Source organism: Channa argus, chromosome 15 (assembly GCF_033026475.1).
Source record: "Channa argus isolate prfri chromosome 15, Channa argus male v1.0, whole genome shotgun sequence".
NCBI lineage: Eukaryota > Metazoa > Chordata > Actinopteri > Anabantiformes > Channidae > Channa > Channa argus.
The window spans coordinates 22,514,071-22,533,086 of NC_090211.1; the positions used below are offsets into that span (position 1 = coordinate 22,514,071).

The 19,016-nt window shown below is 44.5% G+C and overlaps 1 protein-coding gene across 2 annotated transcripts; it reads right to left on the minus strand.

Annotated features, from left to right (window-relative positions):
* Positions 1 to 1,551: 1,551 nt before the first annotated feature.
* On the minus strand, positions 1,552 to 12,002 carry nfil3-2 (nuclear factor, interleukin 3 regulated, member 2). Of its 2 annotated transcripts, none has more exons than XM_067476493.1 (2): positions 11,861 to 12,002; positions 1,552 to 5,765 (listed from the first exon to the last, which is right to left on the minus strand). In XM_067476493.1, the coding sequence occupies exon 2, from the start codon at positions 5,281 to 5,283 to the stop codon at positions 3,493 to 3,495; it is 1,791 nt and encodes a 596-aa protein (XP_067332594.1). In that variant the 5' UTR covers positions 5,284 to 5,765; positions 11,861 to 12,002; the 3' UTR covers positions 1,552 to 3,492. The 2 variants fall into 2 exon arrangements, with proteins under 2 accessions (XP_067332594.1, XP_067332595.1); XM_067476494.1 differs by lacking the exon at positions 11,861 to 12,002 and adding an exon at positions 11,166 to 11,422.
* Positions 12,003 to 19,016: the final 7,014 nt, after the last annotated feature.

Consider the following 19,016-nt stretch of genomic DNA (forward strand, 5'->3'; position numbering starts at 1 on the left):
TCTCTAAATATTTCAGTGGGTCACACCTGTTCAGATTTTTGTGTCTCTGCTGCCTGAGCAGAGCATAAGCTTGTTCTCTGCCTTTGCCCCTTCTACAGTAATGTACACTGAGTATTGTTATTGGTTTCTTTAATTTAACTATTACATGTGAACCCAGAGGCAGCTCTGAAGAAGCCCAAAGGAAGTTCACTAAGAGTTTGTGATGTAAGGAGTGAATAGGAAGAAATCTACTGCATATTAAGCTAATTCTGAGGTTTTAGTGGTAAAATAGCTTCAATTTCACATTTTCCTCCTTAATGACTTATAATCACAATCAACTCTATGGTGCTGTTGAGTCACTGCGTAATCCTGACAGACAGAAATGGCTAAAACATTTGCTAAAAAGTCACATCTTGCATTGACATCCTTTAATTCTGATAATATTACTTGACTAACCTCCTTGTGTAAAAACAATCTACTCAGCTCTGTATTGTTCACCGTGTGTCGTAGCAGTGAGGACTTGAGATGTGCTTGACTAACAGTCTGACTTGAGTCATGTCATGTGACTCAGTCCCCCACCTCCTGCAAAGGGCCTAAGTCAGTTTGGGGGACCAGTAAAATGTTTAATAATGGGTTTATGTGTGATTCTTATGTTTGAAATCCTCACTTAAAACCAACAAACTTTCAAATGGAGCATAACAAGTACAACCTTTTACTCTAAAATGTACTTGGGTAAAAGTATAACATAGCATAAGACAGTTTAATAAGTATTGAGTAAACTTAATTACTTGACAGGAAGAATCAAAGCTTCTCTTTGATTGCTGATGCTGATTCATTCCGTTATGTCAAACACTGACTAATGTGTTACCTAACTGGTGTTGCTGGTATGAGCTTTATAGAAAATGTTGAGAAAAAGACGAGCCAGGCCGCCTACAAGCGAAGTCTTAAACACAAATCACCGTGGTCACCGTTCGTGGTCAGTCTTGCTGTGTTGGTTGAGCATTTGTTTATCAGGAGTAAAGTGTTGGATAGTAAGCGACATAGTACATTTACTCAACTTCCCCCCAAATTCAGATTCTTAAATCAAAATGTAATGAACCAGTTTTTGTGTATTACTGTGGATGAAGCAGCTGTCAATACAAACAGGGGTTAAGATCAGCTCCACCTTGACCCACTGCTGTATTTTTAAACTAAATCAGATTTTTCACTTTGGAAAGTCTGTTTGCATTTTACAACTCATGTGAAATTAATTGACAAAAATTCTTGTTTTAAAAGCTTATTTCACTGGTGTGTAGCCTCCAACATTAGTTTTTTTTTTTTTTATTGCTACCATCTAAAGGGTCAATTACTGAACAACAGTATCAAGTTCAGCGGTTAAAATGCTTGAACAACTTGTACTGCTACTTTTGGACTTTGCTGATGTACAAATATGTCCAATGAACGTAAAGAGTAAAGTGGTAATTCCACTCGTAGTGAAGTACCTTTTCCTACCTGACAGCAGGTGTAACATGCCCTAACCCCACATACACTAATGAAAGAATGGAGCAAAAAAGGCTCTTTGTGATACGTTGAGAGGTTCAACATTCTTTTATTTTATTTTTCGATCTTGAAATGCTCTCACCCTCCACAATGAACATTAGTGTCTTTACATACAAGTTCATGTCAAAAGGAAGCGATGGTAATGACCAACCCGACCAACCACCACCCATCTCTAAACAACACACTCTGTTCCTGCTTCTTTTTGTTGTTTTTTTTTTCATAAAACCATCAAAACCATCAGTAAAACCACAAACATTACTGATTAATACACACTGAGAAAAGTTGGAGGAGTGGGGGAGGAATGAGGCAAATACATGTCATCACAGTCAATAGGAAAAAAGACACTGTATAGAGGAAAACAGAACAACACCTTGACGAAAGAGGATATAAAACCGATGAAGTCAACGTTACAGTGTTGCTCAAGGGTGGAGGGGAACTTTACATTTATACACAAGCACCAAAAAGCCAAACATGGTACATAGACATTTGTGATATCGGGATTGAGTGCAGGTGATTCATCACTGTCCAGTAGCAGATCTAACATGAGACAGAGACGAATTTCCCCCGCAATGAAAAATGTAGGCACGTGCGAACAGGTCTTTTTTTATTTGTTAATCAATTTATGCTCAGATTGTCTGTGTGTTTGGGGAATTTGAATATTCGGAGAGTTGGGAGACATTTGCATTCAGTATTTCACAATAACGCCAAGTGCTTGGACACACTACAAAACTTTATTTCTTGTCAATACTTGTACAGTAGTTGTGGATGGAGGGCTCTCAAGTTGTTCAGTGCACTGTAGTGTGTTTACGTGACTTAGCTCCCAGGCCTCCCATGCAAACGGAACAGTTCAAGCTCACGGCTGCAGCATGTATCTAAAGGTCTGTACACTGTCTGTGTCTATGTTCCTGTGGGCTTTTCTACAGTGATGGGTGTGCAGAGGAGAGGGAAATAAATACATGGGGCTAATGAGTGGTGACGACAAGATATGGTTGATAAAGCTCAAAGAAGAACAAAAACTAAAGGCTTAGAGCCTGCAGCTGGTGAATTTCACCGAATATCTAAAGGCTGGTTAAAGGTTACGAAATCCAAACGTTGTAACAACAACGTGTTCTCCATTCAGTGCTGTTGGCTCCAAACTGGACAGCCATTTCTCTGTTAACGGCATTAACAAAAGATTAATGCTAAAGCTTAACAATCAAAGAGAGGCAATTTATTTTAAATGGGTCCTGTAGCAACAGTAGACAATGTGTCTGTACAGAGATTGTGATTCTTATTCAGATGGTCAGTTTCAAAAGTTTCTTTTTTTTTTCTTCTTGCCGGTTTGTCTCATTTTTGTTGAATTTGTATTCAAATTTCTTTGTAAAATATATATTTATAATAGATACATATATTCATATATCACAGTAATATACAAACCAAGTGCTTAAAAAATAAAGGTGATGGTGATCTTTTGTGAAACGATGGAGATGACTGGGGAGAGTTGGTAGAGGTAGGGTCTGGGAAGAGGTATGGAACTTAGAATATCTGTAGTGTTCTTTGGTCAAGGGAATGTCCCCAGTTGGATTTTGTGGTGTTTTGTCTACGGTCAGATATTTTAGTACTGATAAAGCTAAAAAACCTTTTTGTTTTCCTACATTCTTGTTTGTAAATGATCAAAATGTGCTTTTGCTGCTGTGTTGTGTTGTGTTGTTGGATGACAGGTGTAGAAAAGCAGGCAGTTCCATCCCTCCTCTCATCACATAAACAAAAGTGCTTCTGTAAATATGGAGAGGATGTAAGAAATGACAAATCTGTACAATATATACAAATATGATACAGCCCTACACCATGTCCAGCCTTTTGGGGGCATTGAGGGTAGGAGGAGTAGAAAAGCCCAGCTTCCTTTCCTGAGGGCTAGAGGAAGGGGGTTTGATTATAGGTCAAAGGCATGATGGCACTTCTCTTGTTTAACTCGTGACTCAAAGTGAACATTGCCTAATCTCGCCTCTTGTTTCGTCTTCCAGCTGTCTCCTTCCTCCCGCTCTCTTTTCTGGCCCCCTGACCTGAATCCACATGCTTACAGGATCCAATCGAGCTCTCTCGCTTAATGTTCTGCGGCGGTGTGAGAGACAAGTAAGGATGCTGGGGCAGGGGAGGTGTGGTGGCAGAGGGGGGGCTGGGAGGGGACTCCTGCCCGGAGCAGTTGCTGCCACTGCTTCCTGTGCTCATGGCCCTGTGTTTCAGTCTGAGTTTGTGGGGTAATGCTGTTCCCTTCACCTCCCCCTGTGGATCCTGGACCTGGGCCTGAGAGCATCCCTGGGAGGAAAGCAAAGGTGAGGCAGGCTGGTGGAGGCCAGTAAAATGTTGGCTGTGGTAGCTACCCATGTCTGAGCAGGACGATGAGGGGGACTCGTCGTCATCCGTGGAGGCGTCTTTGTCAGAGCTCCGGGGATCCCCGTCACTGGACGACGTGTCTTTGCTGGAGGAGCTTGATTGGCCTGGGTAGTAAACTTTGCCCCTGGGCCCACCCTCATAGATGAGCACAGGTGGCTCCTCGTCTTGGGCAATGAGGTATGAATGATGAAGTTGTTGGAAATGGTGGTGGTTCAGCCCCTCAACCTGTTTGCTTGCAGATGAATCACTCTCCTGCTGCATTCGCTGCTGGGAAAGTTGGCACACACTGTACACCTCTCCATCATTACGGCTGTCTGAGAGCTCGAATGAAGGAGAGTCTAATGTCTTCCTCTCCAGCTGTTTTGTCACCTCAGCCAGTCTCTCTGTGGAGCTCTCTGGGATTGACTGGGGCAGTCTGCTGACACTCGTCTGCTCTTGGGATGCTTGCACATCGATGTCCTGGGGCCTCGTCAATGTGTCCACAGGATAAGAGGCACTGCTGGAGCTGTACAGAATGACGCTCCTCTGGGCAGCAGGTGGGTGAGGGGCAGGCTGGCTGACAGTGCTGATAGCGGTAACAGGCTCCTGTTGTTCAAAGTGCTGCTGCTGCTGCTGCTGCTGCTGGCTATGATAGGCAGCCTCCAGCTCCTGAGGATGCTGCTGGATCTGGTGGTGAGTGGGTACAGAAGCTAGACCACGGTGGACATTAAACATGATCTGGGTGGTGGTGCCATTGGCAATGTCCATCTCCAACCTGTCACCTTCCTGTTTGATCTCAAATGGGATTGGCTCAGGGCTGTCCCTAGAGGACCCGTCGGACATGTCAGAGAGGGAACCACGCGGGGAGTATTTCACCAGCTGCCTGTGGCCCTCGCCTCGTCCTGACTGCTCGGTTTCTGACGAGTCAGAGTTCATCATCACCTGAGAACCGCTAGAGTAACCGCTGGAGTAGTACTGAGTAGAAGAGGATGATGGCGAGCCGCCATTTGCTGTGTTGCTGCCCCCTCCGATCTGCTGGCTCTTTTCAATATATGAAGCAGTGCTTATGAGCCCGAAGCGTAGCTTCAGCTGGAGCAGCTCTGTCTTGAGCCTGACATTCTCATCGTTCAGTGCAATGACACGGTTCTCCAAAACCATATCATTGAGACGTCGCTTCTCACGCGACCGCTTGGCAGCCTCGTTGTTCTTGCGACGTTTCTCCCAGTAGGAGGCGTCCTTCTTCTCATCAGAAATAAACTCACGCTTCCGCCTGCAGCTCATATTGGGTTTGGGTTTGATGAGGCGCCCCATGCGAGCTGGAGGCTCTTCATAACCATTGAAGGTCTCAAGGCAGTTTAGGTTATTCCCTGAGTTTTTGTTTAATGTCTTGAGTGCTGATGTCAGATTTTCCATTCTTGTCTAGTGGCAGCCAGTTTGATATGTTGCTTGGTTGACTGGGGAAAGAATCAGGTCTGACGCTAAGGGACGGAAGGGTGGGTTACAAACACCTTGGAAAATTGTCTCCTAAAGTTCTTGATCTGTGTATTGCCAAACTGAAGTGTCCAAATTGGCCAAAAAGATGAAGAAGAGCAGGATTTCAGCACGAGAAGCCCTCATTTAGCCACTTGAAGGTTTGTGGGTCAGTGTCCAGACGCTAAGTGGCTCAGATCCGTCTTGGGAAAACGCAAAAATAATTATTTTTTTTTCTCCTCTTGCCTTTCCACTGTTGGTAGTAAAAGGTTCAGCTACGAGCTGAGCTGGCAGAGAAATGTCCTAGATCTCCACACAAACTCCAGGATGTAGGTCGGTCTGTCTACCGCAGTGTGTCAGTCTCTTGGGGGGCTGCTCCCTCCCTCTGTCTGCTTCTGTTCTCTCTGCAGTTGACTGTTGAAAGGCTGCAGGGATAAAAGAGAACAAAAAGATACGTTAATCCATGTGGACTGCTCGTGCTCAATTATGCATTCTCAGTTATTTCTTTTAAGGCATTTTTCTTCTTTCTCATAATGTTTTTCTTTCAGCATCAGACACATTTTTACCCTCGCTTAGCTTGGCATATGTGTTTTTTTTTATGTCTGTGTTGCCCCAGCAACCAGTAGACTCACTCAAACCTCAATGTTTGACCTTTTGACCCCACTATTGAGCTGCTCTGTCTGCAGCCTGTGATCCCTGACCGATAGCCAGGCGTGTTGACTTCTGTGATGTAATGTGACCGCTCGGTTCACTGAAAGGCAGATGTGGTATCATCCTAACCCTCAAGCTACAACAATATCTGTCTAATGTTGCAATCATGGAAATAACAGGCCACCGAAAGCAAAAAAATATACAATTTTACTAATTAGAAATAGCAGTTTGAATTCTAAGTGAACACATTGGGTAGGTCCCCCAGGAAGGGTCCTAAGTTCCCCAGTAGCATCACAGTCTGGGGTTAGGTGTTATAATGGATAATTAATTCAAGAAATGAACGTTAATTAAAAAGGGGGCCTGGTGCATCAGTGGTAGAGCAGTGGGTTGGGAAGCAGAAGGTCGTGGGCCGAATCCCACCCCACCAGCTGTGGCCCGCCGATCGACCGAGGGCGACCTTTGTGCCGGTCGCGAGCCCCGATAAAATTGGAGGGTTGCGGGAGAAAGGGCATCCGGCATTAAAACTCATGCCCAATCAACATGTGTAACAGTGTCCCCTGAAGGGACAAGCTGAAAGCGTTACATAAAAAATGTATGTTTTTTCATTATTAATGTCAAACAGTCAAATAGGCTGTAGGAAGTCTACATGTACAGCAACCAACCAGTGTGTTTACGCCAGTAACATTTGCAGCACACTTTAGTTGATGCACAGGATGTATACACATATACACATGCAGACGAGGTTTGCAAATGCACAGCATGGCCACGAAATGTGAATTGGATTACAAGCCAAACTGCAACAACAAATTTGACCATCATGACCAATTTCCACACATCAGACTTTATGTGCTGTCAGATTTTATATTTGGTTTACTGCAGCTCATGAGCTGCTTTCATCTGTTGTCTTCTAGGTCAGCGTGAAATAACTGTGCAAGGGTTTTTATGTCCCCTTCAGTTGAGCAGCCTGTCTCACCTTGCCAACACCCTCCCATAAAGATCTTACTACACAGTGATAAAATCTTCAGAGCAGCATCTGACCTGAGTACACGGCTGCCAAGGCTCCTTGGATCCAGTTTAGATGATTGTCTCTAAAGAGCCCCCCCATGATGGACAGCCCGCTGCTTTCCCTGCGAGAAACCTTAAATTTGCTTACACTGCTTTAACACCCTAGATGAGTTCATCCACAGAGGAATGTGGCTTCGCCAAAACAACTCAGTGCCAAATCAATGAGGCAGAAGGAGCAGATAAGGCAGCAGCCAGTGCAGGTCAAGGATAAAGAGGCTCAGACTGGGGCAAGAGATTCTGAGGTGTGGGGGCAGCTGGAGGTGTTAGCATTGATCAATGCAGGTCAAGGGTCCCTGGGAAGAATTAACACGGCCCATTTAAATTGGGCTAAAATGTGCAAGCAGTCCAACAGTCAAACAAGACATTTACAACAATACATCAACAATATATTTTTATGTTAGTATGTGGCTCTAGGGCAGTTTGACATGTCACTCACTTTCACCAAAGTATTAAGCTCCTATTAAGCCGAAGGAGGAAAATAGTCACATTCTGATTATTGGGAGCAATATAAGTATTTGACTTTAATGAAGTCTCCTTTTTTCTGCAGCTGTGCACAGCTCATATACTGCAGTCCTGCTGCACCGTGTGTGGGGACATTTAATGCCAGTCAGTGCTGAGGAGCATCACATCTTTGCCTCTAATCCTGAGTAAGTTAATGGTGGTGTTTTGGTTCTGAAAGTGTGTGTTAAGAGGTGATGGCTGCCGGCTGCTAGGAGACACACCTTGACACACTGGAGGTTGGTTTTTGCTATTTGAAATTGTGTTAAATTGTTATTTCAGCTTGCAAAGACGTTGAACGTTCAACTGCCAAACACCAGCATGACTTTCATTTGTCAGCATTTAGTTCAAAGGGTTATTTCATTAAAAAGGTGTTTTTTTTTTAAAAAAGGTGCACAATCTTATTGAGACCTGAGAAAATGTAATGCATTCAGGTGAAATGTACCTTCTCTCTCACACAAGAGATCTTGATCTAAGTTGGATTTCCTGACTAAATAAAGTGAAACTTCCATTTTTAGACCTTACAGGAAATGCTGCATTGAGCTGCCTCATGTTATTGTCACAAGACAGATTCTTCCTGGAAAATGATTTGGGCCCACACATATAGTTCTTTGCATTCACATGACTTGAGTTTGGGGACAAAACAAGTAGCTCTTTCTGCAGCTGGGAATAGCATGAACCTACACAAGCAGATAGCTTCCATAAAAACTACAATGTGTCTCAACATCTGCACCAGCACTATCACACTGTCTGAGTGTAAAGATGTTTACACTGGTTTTACTCTGCTGTTGCTCAGGGTTTGTCACACTCGGGTAACTGCATGTTTATCCTCACAGTGACAATGGATTCTAGCCCACATTCTGTGGAGAGCTCTAAAGTCCAGACAGATGCAGGACCAGGAGCTTTTGAAATCTTTGTGATTTACACAATTATATGGCCATTACATTTGTTAGAGAATAAAGGCACAGCTCGCTCAGCCGAGCAGGTTGAGGTTCTCCTCGTGAGCCTGTAACATGTGGCCATCAGGCACGACAGCGAAAGAATGAGGGGACTGTCTAAGCTTGTCCCACTGACCCAGAAACAGTGGACCGACCGCACTCTGTAAACACGAGCCTGGCTTGCTCTACTGTACGGTTTGCTGGAATATAGGTCAGCCGAGCTTTGGAGAGGTGAAGCAATGAGAAACGGGAGAGATGGGGGGGGAGGCAGACAAGAAAAAACATGGAGTAGGAGAAGGCGTGGAGAATTAGAGAGCTGTCTAAATATAGATGGAGGTGAGAGCAAGTGGAGCAGAGACAAAGACATGAAGGGAATCAATGAGAGAGTTAAAACAAAGAGATTATACTGTAGCTGGGGGGGGGGGGCAGTTGCGACAATGTTTGTATTGCATCAATAGAAGGAATGTGTCACCCTTAGCAACAAAAGGGGGGAAACAGAAAGGGCAACCAATCAGATCAGAGGCGCTCGCCCCTCTTCTGAACCAGTGGCTCGACATGGCCGAAAGCAGAAGGTTTTGTGATTGACGTCACCGTAGATTCCATCTCCGGTACACATCAGTGAACTCCGGTCTTTAATCAACTCACCGCAAAGGCTCCTTTTTGTGTTGTGTCTGTGTCCCTCTCTCTGCCCCCCCCCCCACCGAAATTCAACCATGTGAATGAATCACACGAGGTGCTGAGATTCTCCTTCACAGCTTAGCCTCTTATCCAGTTCATTCACCCAATTTGTCATCATTGTTACAACACACTTACATTTCTGGAGCACAAACACAGAAAATAAATCACTGCTGCTTTTATACTTGTGCACATAAATTACATTTTCCAGCTCACAAACACACACAAGCACAGTGTGCAGAGTGCAGCAGCCCTGCTCCTCCACCCAGCTCGCTCTTCCTAATTTATCATATATTCTCCACGTGTCATCACCAGGTCGCTGTGGCCCTTGTGGAATGATAGCACAGTGAAAGAATCCAAGTTGCACCCACTCACACAGCTACAGAGCCGAGCCCCCCCCACCCCCATAAAAAACAGGTCTCAGTCTAAATGTGGCACTGAACTTTGGAAACAGTGGACCAAGTTCAAACCCCTGCACGTTTCTGTGGGGCCTTTCAGGAAATGGGAGCAGCAGTGGTGGTGGGCACATGCTTTGGAGAAAAAAGGGAATGATGAAACTATTAACCCCCCCCCACCTCCAGCCCTTGTCTTCGGAAGAATGTAATCTTTGGCACGTGGTGCAGAATTTGGGGGTCATGGGTGGGGTCTGCAAGGTTCGGGTCTGATTTTTATCTTCCCAAAGAAAAACAAGCAAAGGAGGGAGTGTGGTGGTGGGGGGGGGGGGGTCCTAAAGAGTCAGGCGAGATGCCAGCAAGTTATATCCAAGCTAGATCCTTGTTCCATGAACACCCCCCCCCCCTCTCTGTCTGGAAAGGGGAAAATAAGAGTGAGTCAGTCCATGTGCTGCTCCAGTCACATGTGCTGCTGTGGCCTACTAACTGCTGTAATTCTCCTCTGCTGCTCCAAACCGCAGCACAATAACAAAGCAGAGCCCTCAGCTTTTATCAGGCAACATGTGCCAGGAAACCCCGAGAAAGTGGGACAGGATGGAAACCATGACCTCCCCTCCCACCGTGGTGAAGCTGGACACACTCACATGGTCCAAGCAGACTGAAAGATCTGCAGAGGTCTGTGCAGCTCGGAGCACTGATGCAACGAGTCTGAAATCACGAAAGTTTTCTCTGGGATTAGTTTTAGCTGGAGCGGAGCTTTTCTGGCTGTGCCTCTTCTGTTCCTGCATGTCTGCGCGTTCCTTTGTTATGGCGCAGCGAGGATTTATTTTGGTGGGGTTTTGATGCCGCTATTCCAGTCAGCGGCGGTTGTGCCCCCCCCCCCCCCGGGGGCTAATGTGACCTACATTCATCGCTGGCACAGAGACCCAGTGCGTTCACCAACCAATTGGCAGCGGCCGCTCGGCAGCAAAGCGCAGCGCTGCACAGCCACACACTCCGGGTTTCCACCGATTGCGTAATATGCCCCGTTCTTTAATCCATTTTAATTATTTAATTCATTATTACGCAACGTGCACAACCCCGTCAAGGCCCCTTACACGACATGCGACACATGCACAACGTAAAATACGTGAAATGTCGACACAGGCTCTGGACGCGGCGGATCTGTGGACGTATAACCTGATACTGCAGATGGTGGTTTGACTGCATGCCACTGCTGGGGAGGAGGGGGGGCAAGAGGAGGAGGGGGGTTCATGCCCACGTGCAGGGTATAAACCACAAAGCCGGTGTTTAAGATAAAAACAGTGCGACTTCTCTCTTAGGAGCAAAACGTCAAATATCACATGAAACTCGCGCGGGCACCTGATGACAGCCGGGCAGTTTTGTTTGATCCCGCACAAACCGAAAATCCTCCCCGCAGTGAGGAATCCGTTCCCCCGCATGCCTCCTTTGTTGCTCTGTCCTCCTGCCGGATCCTCGGTCATCCGAGGCGAAATTCAGCCACCGAATTCAAACCACACAGACATCTTCTGCCGTGTTCCCAGTACAACAATACACCAACACATCTGACCCACATTTGATCCAGATGTTCTGATCCACACCCCACCTTGTCACAGAACTTCACCGCTCTTCGTCGCCGGTTTCTGGGTCAGTCCGAGCTGACGCTGTAAACACACAGGTTTGAAACGGCCCACGCGCCTCGGTGCGCTCCGGTTAGCGTGGTCGTCCTTCACGCTGCTCCTGCTGCTGCTGCCTCCTACGAAAGGGTTAAACCCGGAGGGCTGCACAGCCGCGTTAACCTTTACAAAGAGCTGCTACACGTGACAGAGAGAAGTGTGTCCTCAGAGGCTGTGTGGGATTTTTCCAGTTGTCTGCGTGGACTGGTCCACTAACCCCGAACGAGCCCCAGCCCCCGGTGTGTGCCACAAACAGACCAGACCCCGACTCTCCCTGTAGCTGACGATGATATTAATAACGATAATAATGTAAACACAGCGCATACGTGCACTCTTCTCGCTTACCTGAGTCACGTGTGTTGCGAAAGCAGGTGTGTTACCAAACAAGTGGAGTGTACACACACACACACACACTAACACAGCAGCGCGGATGTGTTGAGCCAGCCTCACTACAGCTGTGGCACCTTTTGGTGAAGGAATCCCAAAACCTCTGACCACACGCACACACACGCACGCACACGCGAGCCCTCGCGTAGCTCCACAAGGTGAACGCAGCTGCGCTTTGACCAATAAGCCTGAGCATCTCATTCTGAACGTAAATATGCAGATGGTAACGCGAACGTACCTGATGGTCGTCAACAAAGACGGAATCCACTGAGGGTCCAGAAAGTCCTGCTCCTGTGCAACAGTCCGCTGGTCAAGATCAGGCCACGCAGCTCTCCGGTTAATGCAGGTAGACGCGGGTGTGAACAGTGTGCGCTCCTCATGTCATGTCCCGCTCTCTCCCCCCTTCTCTCTCTCTCCGTGCGTTTCCTCCTCTCTCTCCTCCTCTCTCCGACTCTCTGAATGTATGTTAGTAGGTCAGCTGTTGCATAACAGGACGCTTTGGGTGCCTCGTCACGTTTTTTGTTTCTCTCCGTCTCTCGGCTCTGCCCCCTCCCTCTCGTCTCGCCCTCAAATCCTGTTGCAGGAGTGGGGAGGAGAAAGGCCCGGCGGGGGAGGGACTAGGCTCTGATCCAGTCAGATGAAGACCTGTGATGCCCATCACGAGCTTCCTACATTAAACACACAAACGGGTGAAACAAGTGGAGAAATGATGATGCAGGTCACATTTACCAGACTGAGTCCTAACAGTATCAGCTGACCTACAGTAGCCAGGAGGATTCTGACGTGAGGCGTTTTGGGGTGCGATATGTAGTAGAATGGGATGTTTGAAGGAGGTTTACAAATGTAATTGGCCATTTGATTCTGCTGTGAATCCTCCTCTGGATTTCCGCAATTCATCTGTAGATAAAACATTTCTTGGTGCTTCTGGTTAGAAGCTGTTTTAACAAAGTGTGTCGACCTGTTTCACCGTGTGACTGATACTTGTATTTAAAGATGTACGAGTGAAGTTTGCGCTAACATGAGGTCAGTAGGCCGTGTCCGAAATCGACCCCCCACTTACTCTCTCACTAATCCCTATGTGATGTACAGCACGTAGTTAATTAGTGAGCAGTGAATTTCGGACCCTTGTCAGTGTCACGTTGTCTCGTCACTAACACTAATTTTCTCATCTCTAAAACAGGGAGCACTGTGGGACACTCGTAGTTCATTATATGGACAGATTTACAACCTAAGCGTTCAGCCACAACTACAAAATGACGAACACACTGTATAGCGAGTAGGGGGTGATTTCAGACACAGCCAGTTCACTCTGCTCTGCTCCACCACGCTCTGCACAGTGCTTCAGGTATTAGTCATTGTCGAATTACAAGAATTAAGAAACTGCAAAACCAATACCGCAGAAATACTTGAAATTCTTCGGTCAGAATTACTTGTGAATATTTCCACACTGCGTCTGCTGCTTCACACGAGGTGTCAACAGCACTGCAACTGCTGCACTGCAAGTTTTTGGAGAATACTCAGCATGTAAGTTAGCACAGGGTCTTAGTACTTCTTTGACCAGTGCTGTGAGTGTGTATGTGTGTGGGAGGGTTTTTCTGCCCCCTGACCCGTTGCATGCACCTTGTTTGTGCATCACCAGCCTGTAGAAGACATTTTCTGTCTCTCAGATCAAACGCTGTGACGCTGCCTCTGTGCAGGAAACCGCACATCATCCTGTCACTGCCATCAGTGCATGAAGAAAAGTGGGAAGCTTAGGTGTAACAGGTACTCGCTGTGCTGTTGCTAAAGGCAGAATCTATTTCCTCCACACAGTGTCGAAGAAGCTCATTAAACGAGCTCCTCTGGGCTGAGTGTAAGCACGTTGTGTAATAAAAAATGTGTGATTCATCTTGATCAGTAGCAGGAATGTGTGTCAGTCCTGCTGGCAGTGACAAAGCATGTAGGAGTGAAACTATTCCGTTAAAGTCACTGCTGTGTTTGAAATGCGTCTTCTGGGTGAGTGAAGAGGAGCTTTTCAATGAGCTCACACTGGGTAGTGGTTATCTCTCACAGCCGGACCACAGGGAGACTCACCCATAGAGCTGGGGGGTGGTGGGGTGGTGGGGAGGGGGCAACAGCCACCCTTTGAAACTGCAGCCAGAAGATGGTTGATACTAGTTTTGTGATTATACCAGAATGTTTCCTGAAGTGTTCAGGCAGCTCCTGTTTAATGACAGACCCACAGCAGCACAGAGCTGTGCTGACACTTACTGCATGGGACTGTCTCCAAAGATCGGAGACACACATGCATGTTAGCTTAATTTAGGTGTGAATGGTTGTCTGTGTGTGTACGTGTCTCCGTGTTGGCCCGACGTGCACTGGCCCCCTTTCCAGGGCGGAGCTCAGTTTTCAGGAAAACAAAATTCAAGGTTCCAGAGCCTGAAATATCAAAATCTTTGCTTTTTCTTGTGATTATTTTCAGAATAATGAAAAAGGAGCAACAATTACTTAATTACTTAACATCAGTGTATGTGTAATACATTATGCAATAGTTGTACCAAGTACAAATACCACACAATACTAGTAATAAATAAAACCTATTGCTGACATTATTTAAATAAAACATACTTATACCAAAGTAAAACTACTGTGTACTTTATGAGAGAAACCTGATGATTCATGGGAGTGGAAGGAAAAAGTGCATCAGTCTTTTGTTTTATTAATCTCAGTGTGGATAATTTGAATGAAACAATGGAAAATCAGCCTATTTAAAATATAACACGTACTTATGTTATACTTCTTACATACTTGAATTACTTATAGAACTTGAAGCAGAACAGGTTTACAGTGTAGAATTAATACTTGTGTGTAAAATACATTTGAGTCCAGATGTGTGCAGATGCTACTTCCATGGTTTTATGTGTTTGTCACCAGAGGGAAACCCCGGCTGTGAGCTAACGATGGCTCACCATTCCTTTACTTCTCTTTGTTTCCTCATGTAGCTGCAGGAGGAGATGAGCTGAAGGAGCAGAGGCCTTGGCCCTGAACTTGGATCCCCCTCCCCCCACAAAACACACACTCAGTCTCTGCATCTCTGTGAACCCCCATCCTTATCTCTACTCGACCCAACATTTCCCCCACCTTTCCAGCTATGTCTGCAAGCGTTCCCATGGCAACTGTCGCAATGCCTGCCTAGCAACAGGCTTTATCCTTTCACTGGCAAAAAAAAAGGGTTGGGTGGGGTGTAGTGGGGGAGACAGACTAGGTGAAAGAGGGGGTCGTGGTTTTTTTTTTTGCATACATGGGTGTTGTTGAAGATGTAGCAGCAGCTTCATGAACCAGAAGCTTTTCTTTAATCTCAGAGCTCAGTAGCTGCTTACTGAATCTGTTTTCATTGTTTTGGAGAAAAAAACCTAAAAATGAGTGTTTTATATTTGGATGTGCACAGATCAAAATGATTCAATTCAACTTTAGTTATATTGCGCCAATTCACAACAAAGTCATCTCAAGGCACTTTACAGAATAAAATCAAGACTATACAGACTGTAAAGAAAACCCATCAAATCAAAGCCTATAGGCAACAGTGGAGACAACTCCCTTTAAAGGAAGAAACCTCCAACAGAACCAGGCTCAGGGTGAGTGGCCATCTGCCTCGACCGGTTGGGGTGAGTGGAAAGTGAAGAGAGAAAAGAAAAAGAGCAACAAAAGCAACAACAGATCATCGCGCAGGTTGGTAGGACCAGTAGCTGCACACTGGAAAACACAGCTTCAATGCCGGGGACACCTGCAGAAAGGGACAGAGAGAGGGAGACAGAGAAGGACAAAGACAACTACTGGAGAAAACACAGAGTTAGTCTCATACAGTGGTGACAATTAAATGTATAGAGGGAGGAAAGGAGCTCATTGCACTTGGGTCCCCCAACAGTCTGAACATGTAGCATCACAACTGAGAGTAAGTTCAGGTTGACTGAGCAGCTTTAACTACAAGCTTTATCAAAGAGGAAGTTTTAAGCCTAGACTTAAAAGTAGAGAGGGTGTCTGCTTCCCGAATCTGAACTGGGAGCTGGTTCCACAGGAGAGGAGCTTGATAGCTAAAGGCTCTACCTCCCATTCTACCTTTGGAAATTCTAGGAACCACAGGTAGGCCTGCATTCTGAGATCGAAGTGGTCTACTGGGATGATATGGTGCTATGAGGTCTTCTATATATGATGGAGCCTGACCATTCAGAGCTTTATATGTAAGAAGCAGGGTTTTAAATTCTATTCTAGATTTAATGGGAAGCTAGCTAGCACTCTGGCTGCAGCATTTTGGATTAATTGCAGGGTTTTTGGGGGAGTTACTGGCTCATCCTGAAAGTAGGGAATTACAGTAGTCCAACCTAGAAGTAACAAAAGCATGGACTAGTTTTTCAGCATCACTTTGAGACAGGATGCTCGTAATGGTAAAAGTTCTGCACTTATGTAGCACTTTTCTACCTATTGGGACTCAAAGGGCTTTGCACTGCTTCTTATTCATCCATTCACACTCACAATAACACTCACAGCTGGCCAACACTAAGTTTAGTGTAAAACAATGTAGAACTAAAAAATGTCCTTATGTCTTGTAGGCTTGAAGCTTTATTAACTGATTATTTTCATCTGGTTCCATAGATAAATATAGCTGGGTATCATCAGCAAAGCATGGAAATTTATGGTGTGTTTCTAATAATGTTGCCTAAAGGAGACATATATGAAGTAAAAAGTATTGGTCCTAACACAGAGCCTTGTGGAACTCCATAGCTAACCTTTGTGTGCATGGAGGATTCATCATTAACATGAACAAATTGAAATCTATCAGATAGATAAGATTTAAACCAACCTAGTGTAGTTCCTGTAATTCCATTTTCATGTTCCAGTCTCTGTAATAAAATGTTATGATCAATGGTATCAAATGCAGCACTAAGATCTAACAGAACAAGTATAGAGATGAGTCCAGTATCTGAGGCCATGAGAAGATCGTTGGTGACTTTTACCAGTGCTGTTTCTGTACTATGATGAACTCTAAATCCTGACTGAAAGTCTTCATACAAATTATTCCTATGAAGGTGGTCACATAATTGTTTTGCAACTACTTTTTCAAGAATTTTAGAAATAAAAGGGAGATTAGATATTGGTCTGTAGTTGGCTAGAATGCCTGGATCAAGACAAGATTTTTGATATTATGACCTCATGTATTTGGTCCCAGCTCAAAGATTGGTAATCAAACTCTGTACTTTCTGTGCAGCAGCAGAAGATTTTCTGTGGTAATAAAATGTTGACCGAGGTTCAGTAAACTGTCTGTAATTCTTCTGACCAAACCATAAATAACGAGCCCTTCACATATTTATGACTAAATATCAGTTAATCTTTCCATACTTTTCATACACGCTTCCAACTCACGTACATTCACACCTAAAAATACTGCAGTTTCTGAATTTAGCCATTGCTCATCTCCATGCCAACTGACCTGCTCACCTGCTGAAACAATACAACCTGCAGTGATGGTTAATATCATGAGGCAGATGTGTGTGTGGGGGGGGAATCTTCCTCCTGAAGGTGTTGTCTCTGCTGCCCCCTGCTGACACCAGTGGAGCATCACTTTAAGAAACGAGCTGTAGCAACAAGATGATACAAAACTGCACTGATGTTCTGACACAGTTTTTAAGTTTGTGCGATGACACAGACTGAATCCTCCTCCACATCCTCTGAATCCTGTCTGATTGTCGATTCCCCTCAGGCCCCTAATTGAGCTGCTAAGTAATAGCAGCATTCTGTCTGTCTCTGTCTGACCTGCAGGGGCTGTGGGGGAGAAACCTGACGAGCATTTGTCCGAACTTGTCAGTCAAACCAGACTCTTGTCTCATTTTTCCAATGATCTGTTATTATGGAAATGAAACCCAGTGGTATTTCATGTCTTTAGCTGTGTAGTTGGATAATTGTGTTCATAACGTGCTTTATGTAAGACTTTCGATTGGTGGTGTGTGAAATTGTCTTCTGTTGACTTTGCACAATCACTTGCCAAATAGTTCAAGGACTCAACATATTTCATTATATTGCAAATACTACAACTCAACTACAACTGTACAGTTTCTAGCTACTTTACTAGTTAATATTTTATGTGCAAAGCATGAACAGCTTTGAACGACATGCATTGCACTGATGTAGCTTAAGCCCTTTGGCCTTTACACTGTGAATGTTTTGAATGTGTTTTTCACTGTATTCTAGTTTTATTCTACTGTAGTATTTTCATGTTTCATACAGGTTTCGCTCTGCTGTTAAAACACCTGAATGAAAGTGTGTCTATACACAGCATGTTGTTTTGTTCAACATCCATAGTTACTGTTAATCGGTTTCTTTCTTTTCTTACACTGAACTAACTCATTTTGCAGTTTCTTTCTGAGACGTTTCTCACTGTTTTATCAGATTTTACAGTCGTCATCACATTGACTAAAATTTAAATTTAATTGAAAATAAAATTACCTTAATACCTTTAAATATGTGTAATTTTCAGGTATTCACGGTTGAATTTTTCTCTTATGATAGTTTTACTCCAATGACAGCTGCATTCAGTAAAGGGAGGGAATATAAATAAATATATAAATGGACATATAATGATGTAACGTTATGGGTTAATTCAATACAATGAGCTCCATCTTTACTAGGTGATAAACTTGTGATTTACTTTGCTAAATGCAGAACTTTTACTTGGAAAAGAGTATGTTACCATTGTAGTATTGATACTTTTACTTTCATATTTTTGGTATCGTACTTTCAAACCACTGAAGTAACTTTGTAAGTGCTGGAGCTCTGAGTAGTTTAACAGGGTGTGTTACCATTTTTACATAAGGTCAAAACACTTCAACTGCTGCTAACATGGAACATAGCCTGGCTTTCAAACTCTTCGTGGGTCAAGCTCGATAAAATGTGTCAACATCGAAGCTCATTCCTCTGTCTGAACTTGATACTAAAATTGGTGGACTGCTCGTTTAAGACTTTCCTCCAGTAAAGATCACCACACCGACACATGCTGATTCTGTCAAATAGATTTCTTTTAATTATGAAAACACACAGACAGACACATGTGGTCAAACCGGGCTGAGACAGAAACAAGCTGCTGACATGAGACAAACAGTCTGTTAACGTGACACAATGCAGAACAAGGCCGACACAGACCAGCTCATACTTTTATTTCTGACTAGTTACCATCTGTTCTGTTGCACCAGAACAACATGTCTGAAAATGACAATTACAAAACTGCAAACACGCTGTTTGTTAAGCTAGTAATAACGTGATGTAAACACTTTGTGTGTGTGTGTGTGTGTGTGTGTGCTCACAGTGTAAGAAATAGAAACTACTGCACAATTAACACTGATACACACAAGATGCTACAGACTCTC